The sequence below is a fragment of the Vicugna pacos genome, chromosome 13 (assembly GCF_048564905.1).
Source record: "Vicugna pacos chromosome 13, VicPac4, whole genome shotgun sequence".
Classification (NCBI taxonomy): domain Eukaryota; kingdom Metazoa; phylum Chordata; class Mammalia; order Artiodactyla; family Camelidae; genus Vicugna; species Vicugna pacos.
The window spans coordinates 44,866,603-44,890,967 of record NC_132999.1 but is presented as its reverse complement, the minus strand read 5'-3'; the positions used below and the strand labels follow the sequence as shown (position 1 = coordinate 44,890,967).

The following is a 24,365-nucleotide window of genomic DNA, read 5'->3' as shown; positions in this document are numbered from 1 at the left end:
TTTCCCTTTAAAGATCTTCATGGAACCAGAAGGCCTCATTCAGACTTCCCTTTTATTACAGCTGACAAGTGATTTTTCATACAGGTGTTTAACTAAAGTTAATTAAAAATAGACCCTAGAATCATACACATACAGGAGGAGGAGAGGAGAAAAATGACCAAGAGCAATTAGAACTACCACTGTTGCAACTTCCTTTCCAAATAAAAGCAGAAGCGTTGGGAATGCAAAAATGGCCCTTGACTCCTTGTCTTGGTGAGAGGCCTGTTGGGGGCCCTGTCCCTTCCTCATCCCAAAGGCCAAACAGTCTGGGATGAGGACAAGGGACTTCCTCAGGACTCCTCCCCAACTCCACCCCTCCCCCAGGCTATAGCAGGAAGCCACCCTGCACATTGGCTCTGGGGCAGCTGCTGTGGGGACAAGAACAGACCCCCAGGCATCTTCTAGCTTCTGGTTGAATCTCTTTAATGCTGTTAACGGCAAGTCTGGAAAAGGTTCAGGACAAAGTTCTTTTTTCTTTCTTTTTTAATTACAAAACTAACAGCTGTTAGAATCTTTTTTTTTTCCTTTTTTCTTTTCCCAGCTACAAAATACTCTGGGGAGATGCATTATAATTTAAAATATATAATATTGCACAAACAACCAAAAGGTTAATTAAACTAAAATAATTACAAAGAGAAAAAACCCCACCCCGTCAAAAAAAGATTCAGCATTCTCTCCATCCCACCCCCATTGAAGGTTTGAAGTGGAAGTGACCACCACTCTCTTGGCGTCCCTGACCACAATCCCTTTAAATCATTGGTGAACACACCAGATTATGTACAAGAATCACCAGAGCAGCATCGTGAAGCACCAGGGTCTCCAGGAATTCCTGCAGCCCCTCAGTCCCCCAAGAGAGGTGCAGCTTTACCAGGGTGGAGGTGAGAGCCGCAAAGACTGGGCCTGCCTTCAGGAAGAAGAGCTTCTGCAGAAGCCTGATGAGTCTCAAGAAGTTCACCCCCAGCATGTCCCTTCAAGAAGCAGAAGGGTTGAGGCGGAGAAGCTGGGCTTACCAGCGTTGTAAGTACTCAGCTCTGATCACTGCTCTGTACCGCTGGTAGCTGGCTTGTGTCCTAAGCTACAGGGGAGTCGAGGTGGGTTGCTGGTTGGACAGGGTATCTCGTCAGGCAACGCACGGAAGGGCCTGAAGTGGCCCCCTCCCTTCCTGGGGAGAGGAAGAAAAGCAAGAGCAGACTCTTGCAGGTGGCACAGCTGGGCTAAGGACTCGGGTGCATCTGACACGAAGAAGCCTTGGGAAAGGCGGTGGGGAAGTACCAGCCTAGACTGGATGAAAGGAGGGAGGTGGGATCTCAGAGTTTGGTCTCTAGATTCTGAACCAAAGGAATCTTTCTACGAATGGAAAATGCCTGGGTAGGGGAGATTCCCAAGAGAGGCAAATTTCCCAGAAATGAATGCCTCTTACCCCCTGAGACAGGAACCAAAATGTATTCACCATCCCTGTCTAGCCAAGGGCAGGTGGCATGGCCTTCCTTGTCTGCTTATGGATGACAGAGTATATTGTCTTGGCGTCCTCCAAGAGATTGGTGGTTTAGCCTCTGTCTACACAGGTAGATGGGCTAGGGCTCTCCCTTGGGAGTTCCCAGCAAGAGTCCCCAGGAACAGTGGGTGTTCAGCAGAGAAATGTAGGCTCTTCTGGTGAGAGGGTAAGGTTTCTTCCCCCTCGGGTCATCCTATGGTTGGCACAAGTCAGAGTTCCAGGTTTGGATTTAACGAGCCCCTTCCCAGAGTAGAGGCCTAAAGGGCCAACAAGGAACAACCCAGAATCTGCCTAGAGCTCTGGTTGACAGAGGCCATTTGGGGGACATTCTTAGTGTCTTCCAGGGCTGGGCTGAGACGAGCGAGGGAGTTGGGAGGTGCTGTGGGTGGGGGAGCTGCTTGCTCTGGCTCCCCTCATTCCCAGTCCTCCCACTCTACATCTTCCAGCTGCAAAGGGAAGAGGTAATGGAGAGCACAAACACATATTTACTCCTCTGAGTCAAGCCCAGACCCAAGCTCCCCAGCTGCCTCCATTTCAGGATAGCTCTCCCCCCCACCCCCACTGACCCAGGTCATACCCTGCCTCCTATGAGAGCCTTAAGGAGTATCTGGGGAGCAGAGCTGTCTTCTGCCTAAGGGGTGGATCTGCTGCTCTGACTGTTCCAGACCCAGAGGAAATACTACTACCAACCAACACTGGACACTACAAGGGGACGCCCTGCCTGTGAGAACCAAATAGTCAATCCCTTAAGGAGAACTTGTCTCTGGCTGAGCAGATAAGATCATGGCTCTGACAGGCAGGGAACCTGAGAGTGGCACTGTACACCTCACTGTACCAAGTGAGGTACCAGGCTGCAAGTGCTCACAGGTTCTTCACTAGGGGCTCCAGGACCCTAAACCCCCAGCTGAAGTCTCCCCAGGCAACTCTCTCCTGGCCTGCTGTCAGTGGATCCCTGGTATGACAAGTTGTGGAATGACTGTCCAGGTATACTGTATGCCAGGTTTTAAAGAGGGCTGCAAAGACACAAAAGCCATGAAGGCGCTGTGGCATGTGAGGGCACCATGGGCCTTCTCTACCCTGGGTATAGTAAGGTCACAGGTGCAAAATACTCTAGTGCAGGTCACTACCTCCCTGCAGGCTTTAGTCTCCCAACATGAAAAACAAGGTCCTTCCCGTGTCTCTAATCTGTTCACTTCTTTCCAGTGGGTTCTTGAACTACATGATGGAAGAAATCATGTGGTACTTGTGTGACGGTGGATGTAATACTGACTTGAATCAGATGTGTTGGCTGAAGCCTCAGCCCTGTCCTTTACTAGCTGTGAGAGCTTCTTCTCCCAGGTTCTCATTCAAAATGACCCTTCTTGATTCTGACAGGTGGTGAAGAATAAGCCTCTGAGCTTATAACTGGACTGGGTTTTGTGGTGCTTTCAGTAATATCTATTAGTGCTCCCATGTCCAAGCACTATGCCTCACGTGTGTACATGCATCATCTATCACAACATGTAAGATTAAGGTGATCAAGTCCATGTTTTAGATGGGGAAACAAGCTCAGGTTAAGTGACTTGCCCTAGATCACACCGTCTTTTGTCTCTAAGGCCAGGGGTCTGCTCAAGTCACACATCTGGAGACCATGAGTTAAAAGATCTGGGGCAGGGTTTGGCATCTGTATTTTTTAGCAGTTCCTCAGGTGATTTTGATACGAGCTAATGTTAAGAACTCTCCCATCCATGCACCCTGGAACTGAGGGGAAGCAGAGGCTGCTGATGACAAAAATTCAGGCAGGGCCTGCGTGGGAGGCCGGAGCTCCCTTCCTGCAGCCTGACACCTCAGACAGGACTGGGATCCACTCTGAGGGGACTGTTGGGCTTGGGAAGGGGAGTCCTCAGACCTGGGATCACTGGGCTTGTCTCCCCGTGGCCAACAGGCCCACTCACCTCACCGGAGGCATCCACTTTGGAAAGCGCCATCTGCACTTCTTCTTCAGTCATGTCCAAGTCAAAGTCCTTCTCCCAGTCCTCACTGATGTCTGTGCTTGATCCTGGAACCATGATCCACAGTGTGAAAGACAGGAAGGGGCATGTGAAGAGATGGGAGTTGGGGGTGACAGCACTTCATAAAAGGGCCTGACAAATACACATCAAAGGTTTTTACATTCTGCTTTCTCCAGCTCAGTGATCCCACTTTTAGGAATCTATTCTAAGGAAAAATCCTGGATTCAGTAAAAAATTTAACCAAAAAGATGTTTACTGTAGTATTGTTATAGTGATAAAAACTTAAAAAAACCACCTGAAAGTCCACTGATAGGGAATTACAAAAATAAATGGTGTCATCATATGATAGAACATTATGTTTTTATATTAAATTAAAACATTATGCTTTTAAAGGTTAGGCCATAGAACATTTATATACATGATGAAATAGTCTTAAGTTATTAAGTGAGAAAAAGCAAGTTACTGAACAGTGGAGAAGCATCTTGGTCCAGAGGCTCCCTGGGGCTATGGAAATCTTTCGGAAGAAATAAACAATGAACTTCTTTCTCCTCACTCCATCCTTACCCTGATCCTGCTACTCCTGAAACACACCAGGTGCAATCCCACCTAGGGTCTTTGCTAGGGCTGTTCCCTGTACCTGGGACTCTTCCTCAGATATTCACAGGCCAACTTGCTCACTTCCTTCATGTCTTTGCTCAAATCTCACCACCCCAAATGTGGCCTACTCTCACTGTCCTATTTTCCATTGCAGCCCCAATCCCCTCACTCTGCTTTGGTTGTTCTTTTCCATTCTATTTGTCACTTTCTAGTGTATTACACAACCAGATTTACTATGCTTATTGTCTAATAATAGAGGAGCTAGAATGTGGGCTCCCCAAGGACAGGGAGCTTCTGTTATGTATTACAATTGACTAGAACAAATAGTTTATACTCAATAAATATTCAAGGACCCTTCCTCTAAATCAGGGGCTGGCAAATTATGATCTGTGGACCAAATCCAGCCTACAGCCTGTTTTTGGAAAAAAAATTTTGGAACACAGCCATGGCCATTCGTTTACACATCATCTATGTATGACTGTTTTCAAGCTTTAATGACAGAGTTGAGAAGTTGGACAGAGACTGTATGCCCCCAAAAGCCTGCAGTATTTGTGACCTGGCTCTGTATGGAAAATATTTACTCCTCCCTGATCTAGGTGATTCTGATGCCTACTAAGACTTGAAAACCATTGCTCCAAACATTCATATTCAGGAATGACTTCTTATAGGCAATATAAAAAAATGTATATGGGAAATAATATTACTAAGAAGAAAACTACAAAAATAGTTCCTGTAAAAAATGTATATGCAGTATGATTCCATTTAAAAAAATACACACACAGATGCATGCACACATACAGAAAGGATGAGCAAAATATCCACAAGAATACTAACAGTAGTTATCTCTAGGTGATGAGGCCATGGGGTAATTTTTCTTGTTTTTTTTTTTTTTGGTTTCTAAAATGAACACATATTACTTTGTAACCATTTTTTTAAAAAAGCACTTTTCAAAAAGAGTAAGCTCTGAGCCCTCAATGGCACCACCTGTAAAATCTTGTTTCTTCTTGTCAAGCTTGCTCCTCACCAGGTGCCCAGACTTGGAGATCGCCCCCAGCCCATCCCCATATTCCTTGTAAGGGGTGTTGCCCTGTTCTCTCTAGCCACCTAGCTAGCCATAAGCAGTGTGGTAAGAGCAGGGTCTCTGGAGCCAAGCAGACCTGGGTGGAATCTCGACTCTTCTATCTACTATGGGCAAGTTATTCTGGGCTTCAGTTTATTTATAAAGTAAGGGTAAAACCACCCTCTTTGAAAGAACCACCAGAGGAGGTTATCAGAATGCAGATTCCTGCCTTCCCATCCCCCTCATTTAGATTCAGCAGTTCTAGGCGACAGCCCAGAATTCTGCATTATAAACAGGTACTGGGATGACTCTGTGTAGACCTAGGCCTGTAGTTTGAGATACAACAGTGTTAAAATTAGCAGTATCATGTAAAGTGCCTGTAACATATCTACATAGTGGATATTTAACAAATGGAGCCATTAAAAGCTTGGTCTTAGAGTTAAGTAATTTTGCACATGGTCCCACAGCCAGTCAGGGGCAGACCTGCAACCATACCCACTTCTTCTGACTCAACATCTAAGGCTCCCTGTGCTTTCAGGACACTGGTGGCTCGTGCCTGGCTCTGTCAGTGCAGGTTTCCTGTGGATTAGAAGTCAGGACTCCTGGCTGATTCCTCCCTTCAGAGCTGTGGCTGTGACAGCTTTCCCTAACCTCAGGAAACCCTCTAGGGATTTGAAACTCTCTTCTTCAGGCTTAAATGCTAGGGCAGACCCTTCGGTGTAGAAAAGTGTAACAGCTAACATTTTTGGAGCACTTCACATCTATCCTCTGGGGTGGGTATTAACAGTTCCATTTTACAGATGAGAAAACAAAGGTGTTGAATGGCAGAGATGTGAATCTGGACTTTCTCTACCACCTGCCTCCTCCCACCATTCTGTCCTGTCACACAATGAGACCACTAAGATCTCCAGTACACTGTGCACGCAGCAGAGAACTGATCTATGCAACAACAATTTAAGAATTCATGATGGAGTTTTACTGCCGGGCTCCTTCCAGTCCACAGGCCACAGGATCTGCCCCAGTCTCCCCTCCCTGCTTCCCGCTGAGGGACCTGAGCGGGGTAAGTCTAGTCTCCTGGATAAATGGGTCTCGGCACAAAATGCAGGTGGGAAGCAGCCCTGCAATGACAGGGAGCACCCTGGGCCCTTAGCAGGCCCTGTGGCTGGGCCACCCCCAGAGACTGCTGTACTCATAAACCAAGCCTCCCTCATGTCATCTTAGGACGTGGACACAAGAGAGAAAAGGAGTCACCAAGCCTCCATTCTTTTAAAACTTACTCCCTCTATTTACCCACTGTCCCACTCTAGTCCAAGTCCCCAGCTTCCCCCCACTAAGTGACTACTTCTGGTAGGTCTTCTTCACTGAATCCCCAGGCCCTCCTTCTGTGAATTCCCGAGTGCATTAGACACTGTGTAGCAGAGTGATTAAGAGCTTATACTGCATCTCCCTCATAATCTCATTTTTTCCAGTCTCCACCCACCACTCATTTTTTCTGATCATACTCTCCAGTAGCCCAATTCCAAACCTGTAATTCTTTAACCTTTCAACTGTTTCACTGTTATTCCCTCTCTTACCCAGTTCAGATTCCATGAAGCATCAATCTGATCACTTCTTGCATACACCTGGACTCTAGTCTTTTTGAATTCACCTGGCTAAACTTGAAACCTGGTTAAATCCAATTCCCCATCTTACCTGTGCCCGCACCTGAGCAACTGAATGTGGCTGGACAAAAGTACAACAATGCTGACTGGGCTCTCCAAAAATTCACGACCATTACCTCAAATGGACCCTTTGTACCACCCACCCACCACCCATACCACCTGTCAGGTCCATCACCTACTCTTCACTCTCCTAAAGGCTATTTCACACTTTTCTAAATGCTTATTGGGTGGGTGATTGATCTCAGTTTCCTACCAGTAAGAAAAAGTGGGGAAAATCTCACAGATCTCACAGGGCTTTGGTGAGGACTGAGTAATATGCGTATCAAGGGCTTAGCACAGAGCTATATAGACATAAAGAAGGTGCTCAGAGAATGGCGCCTCTTATTATCTTCATCATTTCCCCAAAGCAGGGCTCTACCCTCATTTCTTCCCTGAGGACCTATCATGAAACAATTACTCCCAACATACAGAAAAGAAACGGAGGCTTAGAGAAGGTCAGTAACTTCTCTGAAGTCACATAGCTTATGAACAAAGCTGGGATTTGAACCCAGAACTGCCTGAACTCCGGAGCCTGAGCCCAAGCCTCTACACGTAAACCTCCTAGTACAGGCTGGGCATATAACATAAGCAACATACCCTGCTGCTTTGTGGCACCAAGTCCAACTTCCTGAATTCAGCTTAAGATTTTAAGTTCTTAAGTTCTATTTCTGAGCCAAACCCACATCTCTTCTTACTCCCTTCCTCTCGTAGGAGACAATACAGAAAAGTGGACTTTGGTCACCACCTTCAATGTGCCTCATGCCATCTGCTATCTGGACTTTCTAGGCCCCCTCAGCCTGGGCTACTACTCACCCGCACCTACCCCAAACTCTCTGATTCTCCTATACAGTGCCTGTCTCCTTGGTGAAATACCTGCTGATGGTCGGAGGTTCCTTCTTTCTCTGAACTCCTCCGGTACCAAGCCTGTCCCATACTGCTTTGCGCTTCATCATAAAGACTGTAGCTTTTGCCCCTCCCTCCTCAGTGTCTCATAAAGAGCAGGAGTTCAATGGATGACCTCACTGAATCAGAGTCAGAAGGAAAGCACTCTGTTGGAAACTGGAAATCCCACAGTTTCCATCAGGGAGTGGGTAGGGTATGAGGGGGCCCATTTCCCCATACACAGCAGCAAGCCAGTCCCTTGCTGCCAGCAGGCCAGCGCTCACCTCCTGGGCAAGCTTTGTGGCCAACTGGTGCTGAGTGTTGGCAAAGACGGGATGTGTGTGTGTGAGAAGCCTAGGCGAGCTCTCGCTAACAATCCAGCTATCTCTGGAGAAGTATTTTGGATGTGGCAAAAAGCTGACACCAGAGCTAAAGCTGATACCACTTCCTTTAATTGCAGGAGTTAAAGAGAGGTTCCCCCCTTACATAAAGTCAGTCTCCAGTCTAAAATTTCATTATGCAGATAAGAAACTAAAGCTCTGTTATTTAAGCTGGGTCACTGCAAGTTCATGAGTGTTCATTTTATTTTTCTTTAAACCGTACATGTAAGTTTTGTTTATATAGTTAATAATTGTGAAGATCTAGGGAAGCTAAATGAACTTCCTGAGGTCATACAGGGGAGAAGAACCTTCACAGCAATCAATATCACAGGAATTCCCACCCTAGGATAAAGTTAAATTGTCCAAAAGGATAGAAATTGGCACAGTGTGATAGTTAAGGCTATGGGTTTCAGATCAGACAGATCTGGGTCTGAATTTGGGTTTGCTACTTCCTGGCCATGTGAATTTCAGCAAGTTACTTAACATGTCTGAGGCTCACTTTCTTCATTTTTTTTTTTAAATTTTTGGTGAGGGGAGATAACTAGGTTTATTTATTTATTCATTTTTAATGGAGATACGAGATTGAACCCAGGGCCTCGTGCATGCTAAGCATGGCTCTACCACTGAGCTATACCCTCCCCACTTTATCTATTAAATGAGAACAGTAATACTGACGTCATGGGGTTGTGACATGTCAATTAGAAATTAACAAGCTCCCCTGGTAACTGAGAAATTAATACAATACTACATTCTTAGCAAAGGGTCTGACATAAACCTTATTTTGTTGAATCTAAGACCCTAATAATTACAACGTGCATCCTAATTTCAGAGAATAAATACATCTTAGAATTGATGGAACATGGTAATAAATATTCAACCTATAGCAGCTGCCATCATCATCATCAGTATCACAAATAAAGGCCATCTGCTCCTAGGATCCTCATAAGGGACAAGGAAACAAGTCTGTCTTGTGAGGTGGCAATTCTCACCTGCCCTGCCCTGACACATTCCCTGGGCCTTGGTCTTGACTTACCTTTCTTTCCATTGTTGGAGGGTGTAGACTTCCCACTGTCCGAGTTCAGCTCAAACACCCGTAAGTCTGTGAGCACCTCCTCCCTGAGAGTCTCTACTCTGGCTGGAGGCCTGGGCTCTGGGCCACTGGGGCGGCCAGCAGGGATGTGGGGCTTGGACTGAGCTAGGGGTGGGGGTCCAATCTCGCCCACGTCCACGGCCGGGCCCTGTTCCTCCAAAGATGCCTCTAGAAGCTTCTGGGACAAGTCCTTGGACAGCACTGGTACCTCAGGTGCAGGGGTACGTTTGGCAATCTGTGTCACCAGGGAGATGCTCTCACTGCTCTCTGATGGAGTCACTTCTGTTGGAGGCTCAACTGGGGTCACCAGAGTCTCTTCACAGGGGCTCCGGGGGCCAGGTCCTCCTTTAAGGGATGTGGAAGTTTTGGCCACAGGAACCTTCGCCTCTTTTGGAGATGTGGGTGAAATGCCTACAAGCTCCTCTGTTAAGAGAGAAAGGCAGAGAAAGAGAGTGATGTGCCCTGGTCAGCACCAAGATAACCTTGGCGCTCTCTGAAGACAGACCTCAGATTCCCACCAAAGTGCTCTCATCAAGACTAACAAGTGCTTCACTAAAGATAGGTCCAGATCATTGTATTTGCTTATTTGTAACAATATCTAATGCATCAAAACTCAATGTATCTCCAAGTGAAATCTAAATAAATAAGTAACCCCCTCACCCTCGAAAAAAAGACTAACAGGTGCCAGTTTCCTCACACCTTCTCTGTCATGGTTCTTCTGCAGATACTCCCTGTTGGTCAAAGTCTCTCCTACCAGTGAGGCCTAGCGCATGCTTGGTGGGCACTCAGCTTCCGGTAGCACAGCCCAAAATTGTATTTTAGCTTAGAAAGCCAAGACTTGAAAGTAAGCCAGTCTGAGGTTCAGGTGGGGCTCTGCTACATCCTAGGTGCATGATCTTGAGCAAGCCATTTAACTTTTCTTTAACCTACCTGCCTCATTTGCAAAAGAGTGATAATGAAGTTATGGTAGGGACTATACATGTAAAGCCTCTAGTATAATTTGGGCATATAATATAATACCTGCAATTTTCTGTACCTAAACCTGGGTTCCACCAGCCTTGGTAAACATCCCCTTGCTAGCTCAGCCTATTCTCCACGTGTGCAAACACTGTACTCCTTCCCTCCTCTTCCCTGGGGGTGCCACATACCTCTAGGCTTCAGAGAGAATGGCCCAGAGAGTACCTCACAGGCAGGACTTTGTACCTGCCTACCACCTCTCAATATCTCTTACCTTCTTCCTCCTCCCAGCCAGGCTCTTCAGAGATGCTCTGTTCTGCCCGCTGCTTCAAGGCATCCCTCCGGGCCTGTTCCTGAATATGGGGGGGCAGTCAGGGAACCCTCTTCCCAGACCCTGGTCCTGACCCCAGAACTCTTGGCACCCTCTATCCCCTTCTTCCCTCAACAAAATCCAGCCCACTTCCCCCACAGCTGAGTGGAGTATCTCCCCAGGCCAGGCCAGCATACCTGCTCTAGTTGATGGACTTTATAGAAATAGCGATGCCAGAATTCTGAATGGGAAACAGCTGCTGGCACCTAGAGGGAAAGGGCAGCAGAAATGAGACTTTGGGAGTGGTTGTGTGGGATGTATCCCCAGCCTTATCAGCCAGCTCCCAGCTGCTCTGGATTTCAGATGGTCTAAGTGGCTGAGCAGTGATTCTTAGAGCACTTGTTCCCACCAGGCCCACCTTCCTGGCCCATCTTGGCCAAGGAGGGAGAAAAGAACTCCCATCAGGCTTTGCTGGCCCTCTCATTTCTCCCTGTGAATGCCAGAAGCCTGGCAAATTGTTTCCCACATGTGGTTTCTTGGCTCAGGACCTGGCTGGCTCGGCTCCACAGGGCCTCCCACTGTGCTGTAAGCCAGAAGCCTCCACAATGGCTCTCTCTGGTCATGTCCCTCCCATCTCCCCACACCTCAAGCCGGGAGCTGGCTGAGGTCCTGCTGGCTGGGCCCTCACCATCTTGGTGTAGAGGGACCGGATGGAGGGGCTGCCTACAAGGAGCTCTGAGATCTCCCCCTTCTTCTCCTCCAAGCAGAACTGGGAAAGCCAGGCGTCAAACAATTCCGGGGGCCCTGCAGAGGGACAGACACTGATGGTCAGTTCCGTGGGTCTGAGAAAAGAACACTGGGCCTATTAAAATCACACCTAAGCCTGGACATGGACAATGAGGAAAGCTTATCATTTTTTTCAGAGCCATATGGCCCAAAGTGGAGGGAGGGGTCAGGCAGGATGAAGGGGTGATCTCCAGGAGGGGCTGTGGTCTCCACTCTCTCCCATGGCTGCTTATTAGCCCATTGCACTAGACTACTGAACCCTTTCCTCTCTGAAACAGCTGTTCTCAGGTCACCAGTGACCCTGTGCTGCCAGATCCAACGATGGCTTCTCTGTCCTCTCTCGTGTTTCTGACCATCCTAGTTTCTGACCCTGGGAACCACTACCTTCCTCTTAGAGCCCTTTTCTCTCCTGGCTTCTTACTCTTTTGTGTATTTCCTCCCACTTGTCTAGTTCCATCTGAGTCTTCAGTGGGCTCCTCTTTTTCCTTTCCTTATCTCTTCTCATTTTCCATTTTCTCCCACAATAACCTCCACTAAACCATGAGTTTCAACCTCCTCCTCCCCCTGACAATTCCTCAGTCTGTCTTTGCAGCCCAGACTACCATTCTAGGCTCCAGATCCAGAGGTCCAGGTGCCTGGACATGTCCATCTGTACAGATGCCACAAACCCAGTGTGCACTCATCTTCTGCTCTCCCTCACCTGTCCCGCCCAGTTATTCACCAGGGGGCCCTCCCAGACGCTCCTTTCTCCAGTCACTCTGGACTGCACCTCCTCAGTGTCTCTTATATGCACACCTTCCTCTTCATTCTACCTGCCACCTCCCTGGTTCTGGGTCTATCTCTGACATGAGGATTCCTACCAAGCCTCCTAATTGGTTTTCCCATCTCTGTCTCTCCCTATTTCAACCTACACAACACTGCCCAGAGACTCTTTTAGAAAATGCAAAATCTGATCACCTCAGGCCTCAAAATCCTTCAACAGTTCTCTACAGAAGGTCTTTTTAGGTGATATCCAAAGATGGGCTTCAAAGAGTTAAAAAATTCCCATATTGCATACAAAAATCTGTTGAAAGAGGGCTTGTCATTTTCAACAGATTTTTAAAGGTCTTTGTGACTTAAAAAAAGGTTAAGAACCACTACCTTGAAACTTTTAGGACACTATTCCAACTGCTTAGTCTGGCACCCAAAGCCCTTCCAGTCTGGTGCCCCCAGCAGCTCTCACTGTTCTCATTCCCTCACCCTTTATCCAGCCTTCCCAAATGCCTAGATTTTTCTGGACCTTCAAGTGTCCTGTTCCTATACTTGAACACCCTTTTCCCACTTCTAAAAATAAAATTAGTTTACTTCTAATTCATCGTCAAAGTCTCAATTCAAGTGTCATATCCTAGGTTTCCTAGGCTGGATTGAGTGCCATCCTCCGGGTTCACAATGCCTTCATCTTTCACAGGAGCAGTCACTCCATCTCTACTATCTTTCGTTTATTCCCTGTTTTCCTCTCCTAGCGGCAGGTTCCTGGAGGTCTGGATAGAATGGAAGGTTTGACAATTTCTGGTTTCCAGTTCCCAGCCTAGAGCTTACTGTACAGCAGAGGCTTAGCAAACAGGACGAAGGGAAGGCAGGCAGGGCACAGAGCGGGGAGGGAGCCTGAGCTGATGATGAGGGACAAGAGGAGCAAAGCTTCTGCAGAAGGGGATGAAGACAGTCTGGGTTCAGGGAGGAAGAGGGACCATCCACCCATCCCACCAAATGTAAGGTTCAAGCAAGCCCCACTCTGGTCCCTCTACACAGTGGGTGCCTGGCCACTGCTACCAGAGATAAACATGGCACACAGTCCAGACCCCCTTGGTCTCCCTGCCCAGCAAGCCTGCCCCCTCACTGCTACCTCCTTACCATCTGGTTCATTGCAGTAGGTTGCTGGGTCTGACTGCAGGCTATAGAGGCGAGCCTATAAGAATCAGAGAAAAGAACAGAAATTCTTGGGTGCTTCAGATAGAAAGTAGCCCCTCTCAGCCAGTCAGCCACCACGAGCTTCTCCCTGTGGGCTCCCACACCCACAGGACACTTGGCAATTAATACTGTGGGCTACAGAGTGGAGCACAGGCATAGGAATCCAAAACTGGAGTTCCTAGAAAAATGGTCTTTCAACCCATATCCCACCTCGGGAACTAAGAAAATGAAGTACAAGCAAGCTACAAAACTATATGTATAAAATGCTTTTGAATTATGTGAAATATGAAAAATGGTAATGCAAATATATTAATAAAGTCCAAATTCATTGGCACATTTTGAAATAAAGTAACTCCTTCAAATTAAAACAATTCATCAAGAATTTCTTAATTTCATAGCCAGTCTGCCAAATAAACTGCAAGCTGTATTCCCATTAGGGCCACAGGAGTGGCAAACTTTAGTTAGTAAACAGAAAGTCCCTCCTTCCTTCCTCATCATTACATGAAGCATGGGATGGCTGCATCAGAGCTTCAGCAAGTGATTCTGGTGATTTACTGTTATAATTTAAAATCCTATAATTGAAAAAGTTTCACAATCTACTCAAATGTGCACTAAGTAGTAGTGCAAAGACCAGCACTGAAAAACATGCACGAAAAACTGTGTTTGGAATGGAAATTCAACGTGGTAAAATGCTATGAAGGCCAAAGTGCTGTGACACCACCCTGTGAATTTAGGAGAAAACACCCCACAAAATATGAGAAGTAACCATGAGAATATAAAATGCTGCAGAAATATACTACCATTGTTGTTGACTTAATTGCTTTGAAGACATCCTCCCCTGAACATTTATTCCTATTGGAAATTAGTCTTAAATAACACAAATGTTATTTAAGATGCTTTCACAGCATTCCTTATTGTGGTTGAAAGCTGAAAGGAATCCAAATGTGCAACACTAGGGGAATGACTGAAAAATTATGCTGTATGTACTTGCAAGAATTTAAAGACATTAAAAGTAATGGTGATTAGGAAATTAATTGTAAATTTTTTAAAAGTGGGTTACAAAACTGCGTATGTAAAGTGCTTCTTTTGTTAAAAAGGAAAAACCAAAACTATATCAGTGTTTGCGAGCAAAAAGAATTGGAAGGCTATACACCAGTGAGAAATCAGTAGTTCTTTTTGTGTGATGGGATTATAAGTTTAGAAATGATTATCTTCTTCAATATCAATATTCTCCAATTTAGCTATATACATATATATTTTTTTATGAATATGTATTGTTTTTGAGCTCAGGTTGGAAGCTACAGCCCAGTGCCATTAAGCATTTGCAGGGGAGACGATGAGTGAATACCTTGGTGCCATCATAGGGCTCAGCTGTGCCAGAGGGCGTGCCCATCAGGGTGATGACATCACAGTCGATGGTTTTGTCTGGTGAGGGAGCAAAGGTGTCGGAGATCACCCCTAGGAAGTCAGACAGCCCTTTCTTCATTTTCTCCGTCGCTCCCGACGAGCCTTCAGTCTGCAGAGAGAAGCCAGGAGAAGAAGCAAGTGGCCCAGGAGCAGGCTGCAACCTGGGGTATGAGGTATGGAGGGTTGAAGCATGAGGGGCCAAAGTGTACTCTCTGTGTGGGACCAGAGAAATGTTCACAACCTTTCAGCTCATACCTCTGGCTGGAGAATGAGAGAAAGGGAGCCAGGGACCTCATCCCCCAGATGAAGGTACAAAACAGGGCCACAGTAGGCCTGTGTAGGTCAGAGCAGAGCTCCTTGACTGGCTGGTTCACCAAAATTTCAAGGCCAGTCAGGCTGATCAAATATTGATGGGAGAGTATGGAGGGTATATAGCTCAGTGGAGTGTGTGCTTAGCATGCACGAGGTCCTGGGTTCAATCGTCTGTACCTCCATTAAAATCAATCAATCAATAAATGAACCAACCACCCACCCTAATTATCTCCCCCCCTCAAAAAAAACAAGGATAAAATAGTAGGCTTTAAAGAGAAAAAAATATATAGAAAAAAAAGAATAAGAAAAATGAAGAGGGGAGGGTATAGCTCAAGCGATAGAGCACATGCTTAGCATGCATGAGGTCCTGGGTTCAATCCCTGGTACTGCCATTAAAAAACACATAAATAAATAAACCTAATTACCTTCCTCCCCTCTAGGGGGGAAAAAAAAAGAGAGAAAAATGAAAGTTAAAAAAAAATTTTGTCTTTAAAAAAAAAAAGAGACAAGAGAGGATCCATGCCATAGACTTATGGGTAGAGTGATGGGAAAGCTACTAGCTTTGGGGTCAGTCTTGGATTTGAATCCCAGTTCTACTGCTTGTTGGCTACAAGACCTAAACCCTCTCGGAGTCTGTTTCCTTATTGATAAAATGCAGGTAAATAAATTTCCTTCAGGGGGTTACTGTGGAGATTAAAAGAGATAAGGCATGCACAATGCACACAGCAAATAATTAATAAATAGCAGTACTGTAATATTACAATATCATCATAATTATTCAGGAAATAGAGTATTTTGCTTTTCTTTTTCTCTTTTTCAAATGGAAGTATTGGGGATTGAACCTCATGCATGCTAAGCATGCGCTCTACCAGAGCTTATACCGACCCCCAAGGAAGTATTTTGTATGAAAGGTTGAAGAAACATGGGCGGGATGAGAACAGGCAGCCTTCCCTAGAAGCAACCCTGGGACCAGCTGAGGGCCAGTGTATGGACTTTGTAGAAGGGGCAAGTGGGGCACCACTTGAGCCAATTTGGACAGAATGCCCTTGAGCAAGCGGGGATGGGATGTTGAGAGACAAGGCCAGGCTCTGCAAACCTTGTAGAAAATATTTACTCCTGATAGGCTGCCCAGGCATTTTAAACCTAGAGCCTATCAACAGTGCCCGGGACGTGTTGGCACAGGTATACAGTCATATTTGTGAAATGAAAAAAGGAATAAATAAATGAAAGGAACGAGTGGTGTCTGTGCCACTGGCTGGACTTAGAGCAGTTTAGCAGGATTACTACTTGTCATTCATATTCATCAGTAGCAGTGGTTAGCAGACAGACAGTATTTTACAAAATTTAACAGAAGAATTTGGCTAAAAAAATTCCACAACATGTTTTTCATAACATGGCCTCTAATCACAAGGCAACTGATTCAGCTGGTGAGTAAATGAAGAAACTGAAATCTGTTCCAATACTAATGGAGAAACTATAATACAAAACCAGTGTACTGTCCTTCATTGGAAACTTGCGGTTTGCAGGGTATCTTTGACCCTGAAGTACAATTTTCACTTTTCACATTGACTTCAGAATCTAACTTCTATCTTACAAGAGAATTCCATTATACATCTCTGATTGATTAGAAAAACAAAACAAAACAAAAACAGGGCCAGTAAGACTGTAAGTTGGCAAAATCTTTCTGGAGGGTAGTTTTGCAGTAGATAGTAAAAGGTCTAAGACTGTACTCACCCTATATCCCCTCCAGTGCTTCATTATAAAGAAATATCAGGCGCAAAGATTTAGCAGTCAGAATGTTCACTGTAGTTGTTTACAATATTGTAAAGAACTGAAATAGGAAACTAGGAACTGGTTAAATCCACATAACAGATTACCATGCCATTTATGATGCTGTAGAATAAGGTCTGCAATGATTCAGTCAAAAATAAGTTATAGGAGGAATGTATAGTTCAAGTGGTAGAGCACATGCTTAGCATGCATGAGGTCCTGGGTTCAATCCCCAGTACCTCCATTATAAAAGTAATGAAATAAATAAAGCTAATTACCTCCCTCTGCCAGAGGGGGAAAAAAAAGTAGATTATAAACCATGGTATTCAGTTGATTCTAGTTTTGAAAAAGAACTTGTACATAAGGGATGTGCTCCTCTAATACAAACAGCAGTTATCTCTGGGAAACTGAATTACAGGTGTGTCTAGGTCTTTTTATTTTATTTATCTCCATTTTCTAAATTGTTTATAATGCTGACTTTGCTCATAGGAAAACATTTGCTAGAACAGTACAGAAGTGGGAAAACTTATTATAACTTAATGTATGTAGCTTATTTGCCTGACAGACACAATTCTTTCAAAATGGGAGTGATGGGGAAAAACAGTCACCTAATGGTAGAAAGGCTGGGAACCCTCACCAGGGTCCCAGAGCAGGTCAGGCTGTGAGGGACAGATATTTGGAGGGTGCAGGTGGTACTCACAGCCAGCTTCTCCTTGACCACGCTGGCGGTGGCTGCAATGGTGCAGGCCGTGTCGTGTTGCACCACCTGTGTGAACTCTGTCAGGTCCCGCTTCATGAACTCCAAGGCTTCGGAGGACTAAGGGAAGACAGAGAGGGATGACAGAGCCAGCTGGCTCCGCCACCTTTTGTTCCTGTTCCCTGTGCTTCAGTTCCAGACAGACAAATGGAAAACTCAAGAGATATGGCACCTGGGCTCAAAAACAATGCTTTCTTGTCCCAATTCCATGACCTGGGATTACCCAACAGCAGAATAGCAAGGAGGAACTTCCTGCTGCTCTGAGAACAGGGACTGAGCAAGATATGTGGCCAGGAGGAACTCTCATCTAGTCCTCGTTTTCCTCTTAGGAAATGAGGGAGGTGGACTAGATCAGTGGCTCTCGTGAGCAGACTGGGGAAGGGGACATGTGGAGTCTGAAAATAAAACAGACTGATGCACACTTTGCTACACTGTAGAAGTCATGACCTTTGCTTCTAATTTCAAACAACACGAAGAGAAGGTGTATGATTTTTTTATGAAAGAAAAGTGTTTCTATTTTTACTTTTTTGTCATGGGGAAATTCAGCAGAAATCTGAGGCAGTATGTGAAATTATTTACTTGAAAGTTTTCATAAACATGTTGCATTGGTGACAGCAACAGTTTAGAAAGCTTTTATGAGCAATTTTTAACACCAGGAAAAGGTGTGTGAATTTTTACATTCAACAAAGCAGATGTTAAGAGAAATATTGGACTGGATTCTCTCCGAGGCTTTCTTGGTTCCACCATTTCAAGGTTCCATTCATCCATAGAGCTCCTTTGGAAAGAACTGATATTTGCTTCTGTCAGACCAACCTACCTCTCACCCTGCACTCAGACCCACTGTGAGACAGCAGGCCTGCAGCTCTTGTCTGAGTCTTTCCTTGTCTTGCTTCATACTCACCCACTCTAGGACACCTTCCTGGACTATTTGTGCTCACCCCTGTAAGCCCTTCCATTTTACACAGGGTTAAGTACCTGCATTTTTTAAACATGTTTTTGAGAGTTCTGGTCATTTTTGTTTCTTTGCTGAATGGCCTGCCTGGGAAGCTCTGAATGAAACAGGCTCATCTGTCAGCCAGGGGCTTCTCTGGGGTTGAGGATGCCTCCATTTCAGACTGGGATTCCTTAATTGGAGTGGAAGAGTCATTTATTAATTCTCTCTCCATCCACACTGCCACCACCTTAGTCCAGACCAACATGCTCTTTCACCTGGACTCCTTTCCCAGGTTGATCAGATACCTCTACTACCTTCTCCTTGTGACACCAGTGGGAACTTTGAAATTGGAACAGCATGTTGCCCTTGCCTTACATTCTTCAGTGGTTACATGATAGCCTTACGTTCTTCAGTGGTTACATGATATCCTATGGCAAATATAAAATCTTTACCTTTACTTACAAGACCCATATAATCTCACCTCTGGCAGACTCTCATCCCCTCCCACTGTGCCCCTCACTGAGCACCAGGTGGCCTTCAAGTTTCCCAAATGCTCTAGCATCTTCCCTACCTCAGGACATCTGAACACATCATTCCCTCTCCTTGACACACAGCTCAGCTTTTCAAAACAAGCGAACAAACAAAATGAATGAACCCTCTCACTTGGCTAACCCCTGTTCCCCCTTCAGATCTATGTTTACATGTCGCTTCCCTGGGGAACCCCCCCTGATGCCACCTCAGACTAGGATGGCTCTCCTGCTTTATGGGCACCTCTTTAACATTTGCCTTGCTTTAGACGTGTGATTATCTGTTCAACACCTATCTTCCTGCATAAACTGCTGAGATCCATGAATATAGAGCCTTTGTTTTCTGTTCATTGGTGCTTTCCCAGTATCTGACATGGAGTGTGGCATAGAGTAGGCCCTCAAAAAATGTGTGCTTGTTAAATTGACATGTAGTAGGACAGTTTTAATTATATAACCATTCACATGATTATGTGATGAATGGTTGTCTCCCTTACTAGACTGTGAGCTCTGAGGGAACATAAATGAACAGACATGGTGTCAGCTCTCAAGAAGGTCAGTCTACCAGGGAAAATGCTCACACAACAGTGCTGGTGTGCGAGGGCAGAGCAGTGACCAGCATGTTGTGGGGAGGCTGGAAAGACCTGGTGAAGGGAATCCTGGACTGAGCTCTAAAGAATGGGCAGGAGTCAGCTGAGGAAGTCTAGGCATAGTGGGGCCTGGGGTTTACTGAGACCTACAAGCAATGTAGTCCTAGTGAACATAAAACGCAAAACAGTGGTGGTAAAGGATAAAGCTGGAGAGGGCAACTGTGGAGGGCCTGGTCAGGCCTGTGGGTGATGGGGAGCCACCAAAAGTTTGAAGGAGGTTGGACATAATGAGATTGCATTTTTGATAGGTCACTCCAGAGACTGGCATGGATGATAGGTCCAGGAGCAACAACATTAGAAATGGAGGAAGACCAGTCAGGAGGCTGCTGCAAAAGTCCAGGAAAAAAACCAGAAGAATATGAATAAGTACAGTGCTGGTAAGGATGAGAGGATGGGGGACTGGTTCAAGAAATATTAGGCAAAAAGGGTGGATCTGGTGATGAAATACATGTGTTGACTCAGGGAAAGAAAGTCAGGGAGAGCTACTCGCTACTAAGCTAGGTGACTGGGTGGTTGTAGTGCTGCCAGCTGAGGGAGAAAATGCTGAAGGGAGAGAAGGTTTAGAAAACAGATGGTAACAATGACTTTGGTACATAGAATCTGTGGTGACTGTGGGCTACCTGGGACAGCTGTCCAGCAGGAGCTATTCTCAAACACTAAAGCTCAGGAGTCACCCCAAAATGAAAATGGAGGAGGTCACCCAGGAAGAGTTTGTTTTGTAAACAGAGCAATGGGCTAAGAACAGGCCACCTTTAAGGGGAAAGTAGAGGGGAGGGTATAGCTCAGTAGTAGAGTGCATACTTAGCATGCACGAGGTCCTGGGTTCAATCCCCAGTACTTCCATTAAAAAAAAAAATTAAGGGGAAAGTAGAGGAAGAGGAACTCACAAAACAGGGAAGGAAAGTATGGGGAGGGTATAGCTCAAGTGGTAGAGTGCATGCTTAGCATGCATGAGGTCCTGGCTTCAATCCCCAGCACCAACTCCAAAAATAAATAAACCTAATTACCTCCTCCTGCCAAAATAAAATAATTAAATAATAAATAAATAAAACATTAAAAAAGAAAAAAAAGAAAGGAAAGTCTGGAGTAGTATGTGGAGAATTGAGAGAGAATCATGCCACAAAAGCCAGGAAAGTAGAGTCTCAGGAAAGAGGGAGTGATCACTAGTGTCTAATGCAGCAGAAAGGTCCAGGAAGATAAGGGCTGAAAAACATCCACTGGATTTGGCAAATGGTAGGTGAAAACGAGTGTTTATACAGATAAGTTATGGTGTAGTGGCTTCAGGGGTGCTGAGGGAGTTAAGAAGAAATCATGCTGTTGACTTCAAATTTTAAAAAGGAGGAGGTGAGGTTGTCTCCGGGAAGTAAAAGAGGAAGTGGTCGAACAGGGGACTTGAGGGAAGAGTTAGGTTAGGGGACAGTTTCTGAAGGCAAGGGGAGAAGCACATATGAGACTGAAAAAACTTGCTGGGGTAGGTGTTGGGAGATCTGAGGGGCTCAGGCCCAGATGAGTTGGGGAATCTGTGGTGGGGCCAAAGAGCAACGAGACTTTCCCTACCAGTGTCTGTGGCAAGCGCACGCACGCGTGCGCGCGCGCACACACACACACACACTACAAGAGGAAGTAAGGAGCAGAGGAAGGCAGATTACAGTAGCGTTTCCGAGCTGTATTTTCCAGGGCAATATATGCTATGGGGTGCAAGAGAATCAGGGGTGCTGGGAATTGAGTGGTCCAGATGGAGCCAGGATAGGAAGGGAAGGAAGGGAGGCCAGGAAAGCCCTGAAAGACTAAGAACAAAATTGAAGGAAAAATGGATTGGTGGTATTTAAGAAGTTTCCCCATCACTCTCAGTACTTAATAAAAATAGTTAACACTTATATAGTAATTACTGTGTGCTAGGTATTGTTCTTAGTGCTTTACCTACATTATCATTTAATCCTCACAATCCTATCAGGTAAGTATTATTAGTATTCCCATTTTAGAGATGAGGAACTGAGGCTTTGAGAGGTGAAATAACTTGCCTAGGTTCACATAAGAGTATGAAATTAAGCCCTCTCTTCCCAAATGGGGAACTGTCAAAAGTGAAACACCCACCCCGCCCTTGCTTCAAATGAGAGAACAAAGATGGAAGGCTAATCAACTATCTATTTTTGTGTGTGTTATGATGAGATCAACCTTGAGGGTAAATCACAGGAGGTCCTCACACATTTGCTAAATGAATGTAGGACTCTCCTTCCGGCAGACTGCAACAAGAAGCAAGTTACTTTGGGGTCTCTTCTATTAAACCTCAGTGTGAAATTCTGAGTCCTCATCAACAACATAAACAGCTTGAACTATTCTCAGATTTGCTGGGCTGTAGCTGAGAGGCTATCTAGGAGTATGCAGGCTAGATGAGGATAAAAATACTCCCAGAGTAGAGGACTGATTTAACTGAAGCCGGAAGCCTCTTGGGAGTCTGCCCTGAAGCAAGACTCACCCCAATTGCTTGAGGTAAATAGTAATTAACTTTTTCTAGAATTCAGTTGGGTTGGTTTTGACAAACTAGCATGGAATGAAACAGGAACACAATGGCATTGTCCACTGGCAAAGTCAACCCTCACTCATCCCCCAGGAATTGCTGTTACCCCACTAGACTGTGAGTTTTGGGAGGCCCAGGATTGCATCTGTTTGACTGAAGTCGGTATTCTCAGGACCTGTTAGAAAGTGCTGGCTGTGGCATACACTCCAGTACCTGAATGACTATAGAAGGAAGATTCTATTGCTAGAATCCTTTCTCTTCAAGGCCTAATCAAATGTTCTCTCTTATACGAAGAAGTAGATTTCCCGAGCGGGAATAAATCACTCTTTCCCATGGATTCCTACGACAGGGTAGCTCCAGCCTTTAAGACCAATTTTATTTCACTGTGGCTAGAGTCATACTGGTCTGAGTAGGGGTCAGAGCGTAGGGCCCCAGTCGGCTTCATCCCCGAAGCCCGGCGCCCCTGTAGGTCGGGCGGTGCGGCTCGGACCAGGTTACCGTGAGGCAGCGCGGGGCCCTACCGGAGCAAGGACACCAGCCCGGCTTACCTTCTCCTTGACTGCCTGGTAGCTCTGCTGCAGCCAGCTCCGCCACCATCCCACGTCCTCCCTGTGGAAGACAGACACATCTGGCGGCCCCGCGGTGCCACTCCTGGCCGCGCAAAGATCGGCTCTCAGTTTCCCCCTCAGATGTGGCCCGGGGGCCGAGGCTTTGCAGGCCGCTTCCCCACCCCCTCACTCTGTGACTCCACCCCGCCTTTTCGGCTCCGTCCACGCCCGCACTGGCTTCCTGTTCCCTGCGGTGACCCTGGCCCAGCGCCCCAACCCTGGGAAAATTCAGGGCCCAACGCCGGAGAACTGGATGACGGGCTCACCCTTCCGCCATCTTGCCCGCCTGACATCACCACTATTTACTGACCTTTGACTTCCGACACGGCACCGCCCCCTCAAGCACCGCCCCGGAGCGCGCGGCCGAGTCCCCGCGCCCACACCACCCTCAGCCCAATCTCCGCCCCACTCCGTTATTAGGCTCCACCTCCTTGAGCTCAGTCCAGTCTCTGTCCAGAGTTCAGATTTCAACTCCTCCCCTTAACGCTCTGTCCAATCCTCACCCAGTTTCGTATTCAGGCCCCACCTCCAGTATTAGCCCTATCCCAACAACCTCGGTCCAGTATCAGCTGACATCCGATACGGTGGCTGCTTTGGGCCAAGATCGGCCCTCTGGCGGAGAGGCCGGGAGCTGGGAGTAGAGGGGAGGAAGGAAGAGTGTGGAGCTGGAGCTCGAACGTCCGTAACCCAGAGCTCAGGGCTAGGACCGCCTCCCTTTATGAAACCAGCCGCGTAGCAGCTGCCTGGGGTCTCTTCGGGTTAATTCAGCAAGCGCAGTATGCGGGGCTCTGGGCCAGGGTTTGGAGGTGTGCGGAGGAAAATTCTGAAGTGTCTTCGTTGCAGCCTCTGGAGGGGCTCTCAGGATATTGGGGAGACACACACATTTATTTATCCAACTCTTCGCGACCCAGCTTAGCGCAACATGAGCTGAATGTGGTCTGGAGAAATCTGGCGACAGCCTGGAGGAGGAGGATTGAGTGTGTGTGTGTGTGAGACAGAGACAGAGTGACAGAGAGACAGAGACAGGGACTTTCCGGAGACTTCCACTGCTCTTACTGCTTCATCTGCTACCTGCATCCGCACCCTCATACTTTTTACTAGATCCCATCACCTCTTGTCTAAAGACCTAGCTTTAGTAATTCTTTACCAACCCCGTTCTGTTTTCCCTCTTTACAGGGTTATTTCTGTCATCATGCATACTGTTATTTCTCCCGTCTTAATAGCAAGCAAAGAAAAACTAACCCTCTCTTGACCCTACACCATTTCACTACCCCTCTTTACAGCAAAACTCCTGAAAGAGTTCCCTATACTCACCATTCTCTCTTGAGCTCACGTCAGTCAGGTTTTTCCTTCCCAAAATACTTTAAATCACTTTTGTTAGGGTGCAAAGAGCAATGGCTAATTTGCAATTCTCATCTTACTTGGACTATCAGCACCTTATTTAATAGAGTTGGATCACTTTCCTTCTCCTTCAAACACGTTCTTCACTTGGCTCCCAGTACATCATGCCCTCCTGACTTTATCCTACCTCACTGGCTTCTCGTCAGTTCTTTGCTGTTTTTTTTTTTTTTCCTCATCCACTTCTTGTTGCTAAATTGTCCTAGGGCTCAGTCCTTGACCCTCTTCTTTTCGAAGTCTGAAATCATTCCCC

The 24,365-nt window shown here is 46.2% G+C and overlaps 2 protein-coding genes across 7 annotated transcripts in view; one reads left to right on the top strand and one right to left on the bottom strand.

Moving 5' to 3' along the window:
* Window positions 1–33: 33 nt before the first annotated feature.
* BSDC1 (BSD domain containing 1) lies at window positions 34–23,376 on the bottom strand. 6 transcript variants are annotated; one of them, XM_072974869.1, is made up of 11 exons: window positions 23,268–23,376; window positions 22,655–22,715; window positions 17,424–17,540; window positions 14,583–14,750; window positions 13,178–13,232; window positions 11,190–11,305; window positions 10,699–10,767; window positions 10,466–10,544; window positions 9,178–9,657; window positions 3,469–3,572; window positions 34–1,201 (listed from the first exon to the last, which is right to left on the bottom strand). In XM_072974869.1, exons 1-11 carry the CDS (start codon window positions 23,288–23,290, stop codon window positions 1,160–1,162), a joined length of 1,314 nt encoding a protein of 437 aa, XP_072830970.1. In that variant the 5' UTR covers window positions 23,291–23,376; the 3' UTR covers window positions 34–1,159. The 6 variants fall into 6 exon arrangements, with proteins under 6 accessions (XP_072830970.1, XP_072830972.1, XP_015096365.2 ...); XM_072974871.1 differs by lacking the exon at window positions 23,268–23,376 and adding an exon at window positions 23,025–23,096; XM_015240879.3 differs by lacking the exon at window positions 23,268–23,376 and adding an exon at window positions 22,981–23,022.
* Window positions 19,777–24,365, top strand: part of ZBTB8B (zinc finger and BTB domain containing 8B) — a 37,510-nt gene continuing 32,921 nt past the window's right edge. The window contains exon 1 of the mRNA XM_072974865.1: window positions 19,777–19,965. The gene's annotated coding sequence lies outside the window, so the exon portion shown is untranslated. The remainder of the gene's footprint in view (window positions 19,966–24,365) is intronic.

Coding starts and splice junctions, on each gene's coding strand:
- BSDC1 (XM_072974869.1), bottom strand. CDS start 23,290: ATGTCAGCTGATACTGGACCGAG. Junction 17,541..22,654: donor ACCAGGCAGTCAAGGAGAAG/GTAAGCCGGGCT, acceptor GTCTTCCCTTAG/TCCTCCGAAGCCTTGGAGTT. Junction 10,545..10,698: donor AAGTCCATCAACTAGAGCAG/GTATGCTGGCCT, acceptor CCCCATATTCAG/GAACAGGCCCGGAGGGATGC.